This window comes from Silurus aristotelis, assembly GCF_946808225.1.
Source record: "Silurus aristotelis genome assembly, chromosome: 16".
NCBI classification, from domain to species: Eukaryota; Metazoa; Chordata; class Actinopteri; order Siluriformes; family Siluridae; genus Silurus; species Silurus aristotelis.
The window spans coordinates 7,216,362-7,231,252 of NC_139589.1; the positions used below are offsets into that span (position 1 = coordinate 7,216,362).

General features: G+C 35.3%; 3 protein-coding genes across 9 annotated transcripts in view; 1 reads left to right on the forward strand and 2 right to left on the reverse strand.

Moving 5' to 3' along the window:
* The window catches only part of mettl27 (methyltransferase like 27), a 147,997-nt gene that overhangs the window by 40,572 nt on the left and 92,534 nt on the right, over window positions 1-14,891 (forward strand). The gene's annotated exons all lie outside the window — the stretch shown is intronic.
* Window positions 102-7,615, reverse strand: LOC310739151 (legumain-like). Of its 6 annotated transcripts, none has more exons than XM_083564798.1 (7): window positions 7,509-7,615; window positions 4,174-4,213; window positions 3,553-3,642; window positions 3,316-3,448; window positions 2,016-2,186; window positions 1,855-1,922; window positions 102-769 (listed from the first exon to the last, which is right to left on the reverse strand). In XM_083564798.1, the coding sequence occupies exons 4-7, from the start codon at window positions 3,439-3,441 to the stop codon at window positions 673-675; spliced, it is 462 nt and encodes a 153-aa protein (XP_083420924.1). In that variant the 5' UTR covers window positions 3,442-3,448; window positions 3,553-3,642; window positions 4,174-4,213; window positions 7,509-7,615; the 3' UTR covers window positions 102-672. The 6 variants fall into 6 exon arrangements, with proteins under 6 accessions (XP_083420924.1, XP_083420926.1, XP_083420923.1 ...); XM_083564800.1 differs by having other exon boundaries at window positions 3,553-3,816; window positions 3,880-4,213; XM_083564797.1 differs by having other exon boundaries at window positions 7,486-7,604.
* The window catches only part of caln2 (calneuron 2), a 36,938-nt gene continuing 33,633 nt past the window's right edge, over window positions 11,587-14,891 (reverse strand). The window contains exons 5-7 of one of the 2 annotated variants that reach the window (XM_083564785.1): window positions 13,420-13,576; window positions 12,320-12,465; window positions 11,587-12,230 (exon numbers count right to left, since the gene is read on the reverse strand). In XM_083564785.1, coding sequence (XP_083420911.1) covers window positions 12,338-12,465; window positions 13,420-13,576 — 285 coding nt within the window. In that variant the 3' untranslated portion in view covers window positions 11,587-12,230; window positions 12,320-12,337. Of the gene's footprint in view, window positions 12,466-13,419; window positions 13,577-14,891 lie in introns of both variants that reach the window. The other variant, XM_083564784.1, reaches the window with a different exon arrangement.

Sequence of the window (14,891 nt, forward strand, 5' to 3'; positions counted from 1 at the left end):
TACAATCACATGTTTTAAGCAGAGCCACGAGAACTACTCTGTGTGATACAGCAATCACGTGAATCACAATGTCTAAAGATGAGAGGACACCAGTACCAACCTAAAAATATGTGCATTTTAATCATGCATGTTCAAGGATATTATATTTACTTAAAATTATATTTACTATGTAAAATGCTTTTTTAAAGCAGACCGGAGAGTGAAAAGGGATAGTAGATGGGGAAAAAAAAAAAAATCAAACTGAAACATGGATTACTTTATTCTGATTTATGTTCTTAAACCTTTTACACTAGTGGAAATGTCCCATTGAATTCTATATATTATATCTCAGAATTACGTTTAAACAATCTTTTTCAGTTTTGTCAGGTCTGTACTTTGAAGCATAAGGTTAAAGATGATTAAGATTAACTGACTGTCTTGATCACTCTCAATTAAGTGTAAACATGTGCAATTTCAAGCAAAAGAAGCAGTAAATATATCACAATGAATAATTTCTCAGTTTACATGTAGTGATTAAAACATCTGACAAAGTGATTTATTAATACCAATTTAGCAGTCTGGAAAACATTTCTCCATAACCTCTCCTATTTTTTTTTTTTAATAGATATTCTTAAAAATTTATTAATTCTTGGAGTGGTTGTCTTCTTTGTTCGAGTTTTTTCTGCCTTCGGTTTACATTTTTTCCTGCTCAATTTCCTTCGGCTGGTCCATCTCCTTTTTCTTTTCAGCTCTCATGGCAGCTCCCACTTCATCAATTGCAGTCTTAATCCTAAAAAAAGGTAAAGAAAGCACTTTAAAGGTTGTGATATGTTAAAAGTTTGATGAAATGTTACATGTTTATTGTAAAGCCCAAACTTGAACCTACTTTCCTTTATGTAGAAAAGCATTTACTGTGCATTGCGATGTGCAAATTGCTGCTATGCACAATCATACCCGGTTCGTAAATTTCCCCCTGCTATCTGTCTTGACTATGCTCATTACAACAATAACACTGACAAGGGAGAGTGAGTGTGTGTGTGTGCATCAGATATAGCAGTGGATTTTTATATGAGATGAACTGAATTAGAAACAATATCATGCCACTGATGACTGGTGACAAAGGTAACTGGAAATATAAATTTGTACATTATAGACAATAATCAGTGTGTGTGGGGAAAAAAGGCTCAGCGATTACGGTTACAGTACGAGTGCTGAAATCACCACAGGACAGTCATAATGATTACTGCAAAAGTTCATACACTGTATTCACACTAACAAGCAACAAAACACTCTTTATCATTCCATTTTTTCCTACTACTGGTTGCCATAGTAACTTTTATGTATGCAAAGCATAAAAGCTACCCACTGGTAGTCAACTTTGTTGCTTACCTGATGCCCACATGTAAATAAAAAAGGTGCTCATACTCCTGGAAATCAGCAACACTATTAAAATTTAATGTTCTCTTTGCTGATCTGAGTCTTTAAATGTGTAAAACTTCATTTAAGTTGAAGCAGGAAGTGATGCTGACAAACAAAATACCATGTCAGTGTATCAATACTGTGCTAAAAATGCCCCATAATGTTTAGTCCCTGTTTGTTCTGTGGTGGTTTAAAAGGGAACATTGGGCAGAAATTATAAAACTGTAGAAATCTTGTTGTGTTCAGGTGTGAGTGCAGGTTAAAAGAAACCTTAACCATGTATAGAATCTCTATTTAAGACAATAATCTCAGTTTCAATTATTCCAGATTTAAGATTTTCATTTAACTCGATCTCAAGGCAACTAAAATTAACAATAAGTGTAAATAATTGGTAGTAATAGAGTCTAAAATATGTATATCCAAAATACATATGCACACATTGCAGGAGGACATTACCGTTCCACTGTAACTTTCTCCTCAAGCAGGTTAGAGAAAAGGTACAGATGCTCCATTGCAGACTGATACTGGAAATTCAATAAATACAGTGTGAAAACAGGCAGAATGACATGGGGACATTAAACACATCTACACATACAGCAAAAAAGGGAGATTTCCACCTTTGCGTCGTGCCAGTTAAAGCACTTTACTTTGTAGTACTCAGCAACTTCCTTATATTCCCTGGTTGTGTAGGCATGGCTTTTTCCATGCATAATTCTTTCGACTTCTTCATTGGAGTTTGTGCATTTTGACACTATTTCTCGCATTGATTTTATGACTTGTTCTCTTCCCTATAGAACGAGAAACCACAATAGAATATTCATTTAAAATAAAATAAATAAAAATACGAAATATATAATATTAATAAAAAATATATATAATTATAAAATGGACCAGACCAATGAACCATTATTATTATTATGTATAATATATAATTATGACTATTATTATTGACTGTTGCTTTAAATTTTTCAATAGAAACATCTTCAGTCACTCAGTAACATGACTAACGAATTGTTTTGTCTTAGAAATTTAAAAGAAAAAACCACAAATATGACCTGACCATAATCTTCATGTGTTTTTTGAACATCCCATTCCACATTTAGTCCAAATTTGCTATTATAATAAGATCCACCCTTCTGGGAAGAAGTTTCACTAGATTATGGAGTAAATTTATGCAGATTTGTGCTCATTCAGCCACATGGGTGTTTATAAAGTCAGGTACTAAAGTAGGGTGAGCAGGGCTGTGGTGCAGAGCTCTATCTTGGCCCAATCAAAGTTTTCCACTCCAAACCATGTAATTCATATCTTTATGAAGCATACTTTGTGCAGTGGCTGGTGTCATGCTGGTGACAATTTAAAAGACATCCAAGACAATTGTGTGCCTCCAAATTTGTGGTAACAGTTTGGGGAAGAACCACATATGGCTGAAAAAGTCAGGTGTCTCAATACTTTTGTCTATATAGCATGTACAGTATTATTCATTTAGTAAGTCATTTCACAGATACACCTCAGATTTATATAACTAAAACGCGATTATAAGTATGGAAAAATACATTTTTATAAAAGATTAATGTTGTGGTAAAAAAAGAATGACCTCTGGAGGGGGAAAAAATTACTAACCATATAAAGCATTCAATTCATTTCTATGGTGTTTATTGTAATATTTTATATTTATATTGAATATTTTCATATAACAAAAATCTATTACTATAAAAAAATAAGTTAATGTTAGTTTGTTAGTCTGTTAAATTACCTATACTAACTAGCCAGCTTAACACACACTAGTATTGCAGAATTGAAATGGCAAAAAACACTTGAGATTGTATGTTCTTAGCTACAAATCCTGTCATAACTAGCTAATAGTTGGACAGTTACAGCAGCTTATGTTAACAAATTGTGTAATCAATCACAGGTTACCTGCAGGAGCTCAAACTTTTCCTTCTCAAATCTTTCTCTTTCCTCAGGGGATTTTGCAGACTCTATCTTCCGCTGTAAAGTCACCATTCGAACATCTTTACTCGCCACTATGTCTTTAACCTCCATTACTTGTCTGAGAAACATACCGTATGAGAGAAAAGAAAAGTATGTTTTATATTCGCCAATTTTCATCTTGCAGCCACAAATGATTACAGAGTTCAGCAAAGCTAAAATTACATGAGTCTATGCTTTTCCTTCCACCAGAATGTCTTAGGTTGGGTTTTGCTGATGAAGAGCCGATGCACTAGTCACATGCTCATGCTTGATCTGCAACACAATGCAAGCACGTTAGTGTTATATTGCAATATAATATATGCTATGGTATGTGAAATATTGTGGCCAGAACGTTTCATGCTGATTCGTATATTCGCATCATCGACATGTTTTAAGTAGGGCTTAAATACAGGAACCGAGAAGTAATTTTCAAGACATTTTGTGTTCCTTCAACATTGTGTGTTCATTTGGATATATATCCATTAAATCCAGGTACAAATTTCAGTGTGCAATCAAATCCTATTGGGGGCCTTCTCAGAAAAAAAAAGAATAACAAATTATTGTCTATTTTATTCATTTTACATGAACGGTGGAGCTGGGTGTAGACTCCTGGGTGTAGCCTCCTGACAACATGACTCATTCATTATGTTGTTGATTCATAAGCATACAGTTTTTTGGTCAGACTGGATTTCGACAATCCTCAGAGAATTGCATAAGACTGCATGTATAAAAGCAGAAATACTTGTAAAGGGCAATATTTTGTACATTGTGCAAGGACTGAAATGGAAAACAAATCAGTCTCACCTGTCAAATGCATTTAGAATAACATCAGCAAAATGCAGACCTGTCAACAGAAAATATAGTCAGTGTGGATGCTTTGTAAGAGATAAAAAAAAAAGCATTATTTCTTCTGCTCTGAGTTCAGTTCAGTAAAATCAAAGTAAAGAGTAAATTAAGACACTGAATTACTACTGTATGTTATTTAATAACACCTTAAATATAGTTCATACTAATGATATAGTGCCTGTCAAGAAGAATGTTTTTGAGAGATATGCATGTCCAGTGAATGACTGGAAGCAAGATCTGTGAACATATTAGTCTAAATTTTACATTTTTGGCTTTAACAGAAGAATGTGTGTAAGACAGAGAAGAGGAGAAAAAAATGTTACTAGACTAATTGGAAGTTTAATGGTTTGGGGTTGTTTTGGAGCATGGAAGGTTGGAGACTCTTTGTTGAAAGGAATACTGAATCAACATCACCATACAAAAAGACAATGACCCGAAGCACATGTCCAAGATCTGTAAGCGTTATTAAGAGAGCAAACAGTCGGCTGGAGTGTCATCTATCAATAGAAGGCCTGCCAAGTCACTGCACCTAAATCCTACTGAACTGCTCGGCAATGAACTGGATTACAAGGTCAGAAAACAATCTCCAACTAATGAACAACACCTTTGTCTAAGTAACAAGAAGTGTTAAGTGGTTCCAAACTTTGACAGGCTCTGTACATATGCTGCTTTTATTTATTACATGTGATAAGAAGTCTGTATTTGATACTTTTGAGTAGTTCTCAGTAGACTATATAGGTTGTGACCAATTATTATTAATAGTAACATAAAGTAAAGTAAAGTTCAGGATCCAGGGTTGTGGTGTCAAAGAAGAAGACTTCATTCAGCAAAAAATAAAGCCAGGGAGTTGCATGAAAGTCAACACTCAGTCTTGATATACCCTCTTCAGTGGTATATGTGCAATGCCCAACTTTATTTTTTACTTTACCAACATTCCTTTATCCGCTATCATTTTCCTGGAATGCTCAGGTTCTTTCCCATAAATTATTATGGCTTCCAATTCAATATTTCTTTCTAAAAAAGTAGCATGTAATTCACGTATGGCTGCTTCATGACCCTGTATCCCGGCCACCACTTCAACTCTTAGCTATCGGTTTCCTTTGACAACATTTATTACCCTTGAAAAATCTAAACATTGCTGCTTCAAGTGTGCTGATTCTAATCACACATTAAGCACCTCTTTGAATATAGTGACTTGGCTGTGTACCCCAAATAATATTTCATTCATGATAGAAAAATTTAAACGGTAAAAATAACCATATATTCTGTTGTTTGCGGTTATGTGCAGATTTGTGGATGTACTAAGTAACAACAAATGTGTTAATGAGTGTACATGTGTTTAAAAAAAAATTTTGAATTATGGTTTTAATTGGCCATGAAGCTGCTTTTATAATGCATCCCTGGCAACCCTGAACAGAAATCAGATCTGAGCTCAGAAGGGGTTTTTGGCAAATTGGCAGCAGCGAGGTGTGACAGGAGTGAAAATGGAAAGCTATAACACTCTCTTGGGAAATGAGTGGGATTCAACACAGCAAGCGTTGGTTAAATGAGGAGGACAAGCAAAGTGCAACACGGAGGAAAGAAAAATACAGTATATGGCTAGAAAGAAGTTTGTGGACACCTGACATCACACCTATGTGCTGCTTTCCCAAACTGTTAGTACAAAGTAGAAAACACTCATTTGCATAGAGTGTCCATGAAGACTTGGTGTGCAAAGTTTGGAGAGGAAGAACTCAATGAGCCTGCCTAGAGCACAGATCTCAAACCCAGTGAACAACATTGGGACATCAATAATGCTCTCACAAGCATCTCCGAAATCTAGTGGAAAGCTTTCCTGATGAGAGAAGATTATTACAACAGCAAATATCAACTAAATCTGAAATGAGATGAAAAAGCACATATGGGTGTCATGTGTCTAAATACCAGTGACCATATTGTTCATGCCTATATAGTGGCAGTGGGAGCAGTGGTTAAGTCTCTGGTCTAATTATCATAAAGTTGAGATTAGACTGTTGCATGTTCTATGTGTCTATGTGGCTTTCCAGGTTCTCTGGTTTCCTCCCTCTGCCCCAAAACACACAAAAAGATTTGCAAGCTTAAAATGAACCTGGGTTTTAGGTTTGTAGCTATGTGTGTGTATGTTTGTGTGCTTGTATGAGTCTGTCTAGTCCAGAGGTGCCCAAACCTTTTACTATGAAGGGCCAAAAATCACACTTCATTGAGGGTTGTTGGCCTAAAGTAAATATGCCTTATACCAATATGTATTGTTTTGAAATTAAAGTTGCCATGGTTCCCCTTATTTCAGATTATATTATATTTATGAACAAACAAAGAAACAAGCAAACAAAGACAATTAAATAGATAGACAGCATTACACTGTAATTTGCTACTAATGCAGCTTAACTTTCAAAGTTTTCTAGTTGAGTAAAACTTAAAAATGGTACAATATAAACAATGCTTAACAGCAATCCAGGTTATAAACTAAAAAGCCACAAGCCTGTGATATCAGTAACTTCTAATGAGAGACATGAAGCAGCATCTTATGATTTTTCTTTTTGAAAGTTTTCCCAAAATTGGGCTAATTTGTATTCAGTTATGTTCTTTCATTATGATTTGTATTTCTGCAGCTTAAAAAATAAAACAAAATATGTTGTTAAATGAATATCTTTATCTGTTTCAGCTGAAAGTTTGGAGAAAATAACGGTCCAGATGGCTGTATAAACAGTACAGCAATGTGCTTTTAATATCAATGGCCTATAAACAGAGACTAATCCGAATTAACTTTTGATTTAAATGACGGACATTAAACAAAACTAGATATATAATTACATATTAAAATATAAATAAAGATTTGTATCAGTGCCCCCCTTCTCATATATACACTGCATACTAAATGAACAGTCACCATGGGCATCTCTGGTCTAGATTTACTGTGATAGAATACTAATCTACCATGGTTAAAACAAAAACAAAAGAGGAAGAGGTAATTTTGTCCAGATAATAAAATAAATTTGAAATACACAGCAAAAAACGAGATAATTTATGGTGAACAGCATCGGCTATATATCAATTTTACAATATATCCATTTTACATGTCTATTTGCTAGAGTATAATTTTGCATTAGGAAGGAAAAGTACTGCAGAAAAAAGCTCTATTGATTTATACGCACGAATCCGTCACTTCCGGGTTTTCTCTCCATACAGAGTAAACAGTTTGTATATATAAATTAAACACCAGTAAATCAGTAAACACGGCATCATTACACATACTTGTAATATTTTGCAAAACCTACCAAGGTTTCCTTGAAGTCCGAACTGTAAGGCGTTCACGTGTTTTACGGGGAAAATGAAACGGAAAATGTGTGTGTGTGTGTGTGTGTGTGTGTGTGTGTGTGTGTTTTGTCCAATCACAGAGCAGCACAGAACAGCACGTGATCTCCCCAGACAGTTTCGGTCTTGAAATCTGATTAATCATGCTTACAAAACGATAGATAGATAGATAGATAGATAGATAGATAGATAGATAGATAGATAGATAGATAGATAGATAGATAGATAGATAGATAGATAGATGGATGGATGGATGGATGGATAGATGGATTGATTGATTGATTGATTGATTGATTGATTGATTGATTGATTGATTGATTGAAAAAAAAAATTATAGTACAGGTACACATTAACGAAATGCAGTTTGGCATCTACCAGAGATTATCGATATTTTTATTATCATTGATACAACACCAGAATCAAAAGTATCAACATTTATGAGTGATTTATCTATTCTTCATATAAATGCACATTTTTCTATATACTTATAATCATTACACTTAAACAATTGTTCTGTCTATGAAACACCATAATCATTGTCTGGTATGCTGCTTATGAATATTTACTATTTTTACACAATATAATAGCTTACATTATTTATTTCATACTAAATTTGATCATGTTTTGTCTTACAGTGATTTTAATACTCATATTGCTCTACTAGACCTGCTTAAACAGACTGTTGGAGGTGGTGTAATGCTGTGAGGAATATACTGTGTACTTTGTGACACTTTGTGCCTGAATGCTTGAATGCCACAGCCTATTAGAGTATTGTTGTTGACCATATCATACACATCCCTTCTATTGGCATGAGCAAATCCTAGTCCAATGCGACCAGTGACAATGAGGTCAGTGGTTTTCATTGGTTTTTCCCAATAATAATACAAGACAAATAAAGGAAGAAGAGTCTGAACTGTAGTTTACAATGTGTTTATTTTCACATTCACTGTATAGGGCATTTATTCAGTATATAAATAATATGTTCATATTTTTCTTACGTTTTGTTTTTCCTTATTTAAAAATCATATTGCTATCATTTTACTGTCAATCCATAGCCTGCATGCAAGGTGTACACCGTTGTGCATCCACAATCCCATCTACACTTATTAAAATTAAAATACGGCATATACATAAGAATAAATACATAATACAAATTTCTTCTGAAAGTTTCACTTGGCATGCTAAAAGAGAGGATTCTGGATTGAGAGCAAACTAGATTCAAGAGCCCACTGTCCCCTTAACCAGATACAAAATTACTGAAAGTATAATAAAAACTTAAGAAGAAATAAAAGGATCAATCATTCTTAAGCAACATAAAACCTGTAATAAAGTGTAGTAAACACAATTATTTTAAAAACTTATACAATCAAAAAAGTGGCAAAAGAAGTCTATTACTGAGTATTTGAAACTGAAGACAGTGAGAGAATTCGATTTGGCAGTAATGAGGTGATTATAAATTAATAACTGGGGGCATCTTCATGAATGGTACAAGACAGAAGAATTTCTATCTGTAAGGACAGAACATTGCATATATTTTTACAATTATAATATTAACTGGAAATGATATAATTAAAACATATTTTATTGGTTTTAACAAATTCCTATTAGGTCATTTTACATGCACTTATGATCAATATAATGAAAATTGCACTTTTGCCAGTGCTCACTAGGTGGCATCACTGACCACTTATTGTTCGCATCTCTTAGACAAACCAACTTCTGCAGTCCAATCTAAAAAAGATCTGACTATTCTAAACAATAGAATTTAATTTAATTTTGATGTGACATAATGTTATGCAGAATTTTTAAGAAACAGTTAAATAACTTTCAAAGGAACTGACTTTACAGGGGTCACATCTTCACTGGTACTGGAATTGCATTTCAATACAGCATTTCATTGGTAAAAAGGAAGAACTGCACTAGTGCTGTTGCAAATTTTCTGTACTCATTCATTGCTTTTGACTACATTGCTTCTGGATTCTTACAGTCCCGACCTTTCTTGGATTTTCAGTAAATCTTTACACCCCTACACATATCTTGTCTCCTTTCTAAGTACAGCTATGTTTCAAGATTATACAACAGCACGGTTAAATCAACCAATCTCATTAGTCTGAAGGTGTTAATTAATTAGTTCATTCTCTCTAACAGAAGCTCTGACAATGGGGTCGGCTGTGAGACAAATCACAGGTTTATATTAATGCGCTCCTTTCTTACACATTACTGGTTTTATAGTAACAACTTACACAGGACTTGCAAGGCGGAGGTTCCACATAAACGGAGAAGGAGTTTGTGAGAAGATGCTTATTTAACGTTTTTGGAATGAGACTCCGGTGTCAGCACTTTGTAACAGTCAGAGGTAAAGCTGTAACTTTAAATATTTCAGCAGGAGGGAGAGAAGTAATAACAGGGAACTAATTTGTTTTGTAACAAGGACCAGTTCATAAAGTGGTGTTGTTTTTCAATAAATGAAAATTGTAATAGTTGGCAAAATGCTGAAGTCTTGTGGAATAAGACACTTCAGAACATCCTGCTATTGAAGAATTATTAGCTTTAGGCTGGTAATGCCAAGCAACTAATTCATTTTCTATAACAGCATACCCTGGTATGTTTTATTCTTTGGAAAAATTACCTATATCGGTCCATTTTTTTTCAGTTATCTCATCAATTCGTATTTAACATGAGAGATGACAGGAAGACAGCTGATTTCTTCCAGGAAAACAAACCCCAGCAAACCCAATGCTTTACACATAGGTGTAGAAACAGATTCTGACATGCAAGGACTAGACATTTAGGTATGCATCCAACAGACACTTCTGCTATATAACATTTTATACATAGACATGCATGTAGTGCTATATGAGAAAACATAACGTTGCTACTTTATTACACATAAACAGAGTGAACAGGCAAAGGGAATATTGACACTTTTAAATATATTCAAAACAGTTATAATATTATCACTACAGAGAAAGGGTTACATACAGTAACAGGAGATTAAAAATACAAGGTTTCAAGACAGACCAGTTTATTTCAGGTGCACGTAAATGTTGCATTAATCTGTGCCTGAGTCTGAACTGAATGAGTAAGCAAAAATGGACCAAAAAAGTCCAATAATCTTGTCATAGACACTTCCGCAGAAGTGAGTCACTGTACTGGTAATCAGACAAAATGTTTATCAGACCTTTAAAAGACCTCATACTCAGTTGCGATCAGAAAGAATTACCCCTGATATGTCTTTACATTGATCCAAGCATGACTAGCAATTACTAACATACTAACATAGCTAGTTATTGAATTATAGCTACACAGTTGTCCATTTACAGCTATTGGCAATAATCTGTGTTAGATTTTTTTTTTTAACCATATGTTCCAGACAATAAATTGACCTTTGCCAGGTCCAAAGTCAAAAGCTTCCTCATATATTATATGAATACATAAATATCTGCTCAGAGAAGAAACATTTGGTCACTGTGGTGCACCATAAATAATGCTCTATAAATAAGACAAAATTATAACGAGGTGGACCACCAACATCTAACCAATCAGGATAGGGGGTGCTTTATACTTGTCACATGTATTTTACAGCACGCATATCCTAACAATGATAGGAGCTGGGGTCAGAGTGCAGGGTCGGCCATGATACAGTGCCCCAGGTGCACTGAGGTTTAAGGGCCTTGCTCAGGGGCCCCAAGAATGGCAGCTTGGTGATACCGAGGCTTAAACCCTGACCTTCCAATCAATAACCCAGAGGCTTAAACCACTTAATTACCACCTCCCCATAAGGAAGGATCAGGAAGCATTGTCTGTCTGTCTGTCTGTCTGGCTATCGTGTTGTCTGTATGACCCAAATCTGCATGATTGTCAAAATACATTCAAATAAATATTGCCTGAAAGAAGGTGTCATTTTGATTTCCATTGGTGTTCTTTGTGACTCAAAAGAAAGTTAAACAAAGAATTGCCTCGACAAAAATTCAAATACAGCATATGCTGTATATATATATATATATATATATATATATATATATATATATATATATATATATATATATATATATATATATATATATATATATTACTTTGGAGCAACTTATTGTCTGGAAAATATGGTACCATATTTAATTTCAATTCAATTTAATTTCTATAGCGCTTTTATTTCAGTTGTTTAAAGCCCTATATTTCTAAAATTGAATGGAATATTTCGTTCATTGTGCTTTGCTACAGTGTGTAAATTTCCGAAGAAAGGTCCCTCGTTATTTGAACTGAAGCAAATTTACATGCACATGCTCAAATACAGAGAATGAGCTGAACTTGATGGGAGATACTGGTGAATGGTGAATCCTCCTCATGACTCCAGTTTCAGAGAGAGTCTGGAGATGATGAGAAGATGTGAGATAAACACGCACAAAAACAAGAGGGGGCCCAAAATCTTATTGCATTAAAAGGGCACCAGAACGAAGCCCTTGTGTCTTCCTGTCAGAGAGATAAAGGGAGGGTAAAACAACAGTTATTTGAGTTTTGTCATGTTAGTTTTTGCCTTTTCTTACATCCATGGGTTGACTTGGGTTCTTCTGAGAAAGAAGTACTTCATCATATGCTTTAAAAACCGGATGCATAGAAGTCTTTAGAGTGCATTAAATCCAGAGAGTAGTGGGCTGGTGTCTTCTGCACAGTGGGACGCTTGCTCACTGCAAGCCCAATTACAAAAGCGATAACCGTCAGCGACATATTCAGTCTTGTTTGGCTAGATAAGTGGAGCAGAGGTAATATCACTCACGGGTCACAGTGGACGGAGCTAGTCCATACCTTTACGCAACATTTGGTTGGCTGCAATGAGCATGACGCTAATGATGAAGGCCATCGCGAAAGCACAGATGAGGCTTTTGCGGACACATGTTTGACGATTCTTCCCTTTGGAGTGCACTAAAGAGTCAAACAGAAAAAAAAAATTGTGGCTGAAATTTGTAGGTGAAAACAATCAAAGTTTTTGATAAGACAATATCATTGTCAAACCTGGAGATGATCATCATTGTCTACATCAAACTGCCCTGCTTAATAGTCCTCAGCTCAGACCATAGCCATCCTGGGTGAAGTTTATAGCAACTGGTAAAAGCTATTAAGCTTTATTTTATGTCTCTCACCTGTAGACAAGCTAAAAGACCTCTTCTGCTTTCTAATCTGTGAGGCTTTAAAATGTAGAAGAGCAGCCCATCTGTCTCTCTCCTGATCTCTCAGAGTGAGGCTGGAAGTGTATCTACAAATACACTTAAATCTACTCCTAATTCACCTTTCTGATTAAGGAATCAGATTTGTGCCCCCTCCGCTCTCTCTCTCTCACCTGGGGTTTTTCTTTCATTTTTATTTCACTCATTCTACCATTTGCAGCCTTGTAAAGAAAAAACAGGACTACTTATGCATCCTTGTGAGGAAATAGATCACATTCTTCTTCTTTCCCTTTATTTGTCTGTCTGATCTCTGTCTTCCTGTCACACTTGCCCTAGTTTTAGTCTTATTCATCCACTGTAATGTTCCGAGTGAAACCAAAGGCCATTTTCATTGTGGCACATTGCACATCCAAATGGCAAATGTAATGAATTATTATGAACAAAAAAGCAGCAGAGAGGAAATACGTGAAACATGAAATTATTGCCTATAACAACTAGGGCACTGCTGTATGGTGTGCACATCACAGTTTGAATGTAAAATTACTATTCGTTTTGTTGTATTTGACCTTTCAGTCAACCGCGATAAATAAAAAAAAGATTTTTTTCAGCATTATAGTATATACTAAAACCATGGACAAGAAATATCATCAACTATCGGCCAGCGATCCAGTGAATCCAGTAAAGTATCGTGCCAGCAATCTTTACCACTCACCTCCCTCAAATTCAGTTTGGCAGTTTCCTGAGCTGTCCTTCAGGCTCTCCTCCTCATTCACAATGATGTTTTCGATGTCCTTCATTGTCAGATGGTCCCGAAAGGCATGGAACAGAACTTGCTTCAGTTCCTCCAGAGACATCTGCTGCATGTCAAACTGCAGGGAGAGAAAGAGCACAGGTGAATGGCATTACATCTCTTGCTGGATGGAGTGCACTTTAACACCTGAAAAGATCATCACGATTACTGTACTCGACTTTCAAATCACTATAAAAAAACATTTTATTATATAAAATCAGCAGAAAATGGCATTTTACTCACTCTGACCTTCATTATAAGCAGGTGATGTATAAATCGCCATAGCACTGCTCTTTTATTGCGCTAACCAATAGTAATTAATAAATACTCGAAAACAGTCCATGCCATACATATCATCATTGATTATGCTTAATTAAATTGACAATGTGGGTTGCACAGTGGTGGGCAGAGTGGACACCATGACCATGTCATAAATTTAAGCTTCCTGAGTGTGTTTCTGAGCTTGTGTTATTGCCTTTGTCCCATGAACCTGTGTAATCTTTGCTACATATAAATGAGTGTGTGAATGGTGGCTCTGATAGCCTGTAATCCCATTCAAAGCGAACTCCCTTATCGTGCCCAATCGCGCCACCATGACCCTGACTGGCTGAAGCACTAACTGAAGATGAATGTAATTATGAATAATTGAAAACATTTTCACTACATAATTAATTGTACAGCCTTAAAAGGATATACAAAAACATGCCAGTACAGACCATGTGAATCAGATTGTCACCGATTTGCAGTAGGTACCTATGCTATGTTCCAACAACCTTCATCTTGTCAAGCTATAATTTATTTTGAAAAGTATGAAATAAAACTAAAGGTACCGTGAAATGAAGTATCCTGATTACATTAAATAATGGACAAGGATGAAGCTTCGATACTGAGACACCTCAGTAAGAGTTGCTGCACTGAAATGGAAAACTTATGATAAAGGGACAAACCGAAGAACATGAAAGATTTTTTATTTAATTTTTTATTACTTTATTTCAACTGATTTATGATGCCATTCGACCAGTTGACAGGAAAGGTACAGGACATTCTATAAGCAGCCATTTTTCGTACACTACACCTATGGGAACATGCAGTATTCTCCAGGATGTCTATCATTACAACCACCACACTGTTCTCTTTCTCTCACTCAGATAGTCTATATGTACACATGCATTTCTGTCTCATAAAGGTTGTAGAGAACAGAAGAAATGGTCAGACAATTTGAAAATGATTCGCAATGGTTCAAGACTTTATTACCAAAGAGAAACAGACAAGTTCTTGAGATCTCACAAAATCCTTGAACCAGCCTTGCAGTGATTTTTAAATATCCTGTCCACAGGCAACTGAATGCAGAGTCAAAAAGTGTTTTATATGGTCTTTATTATCCAGCAGCTTTC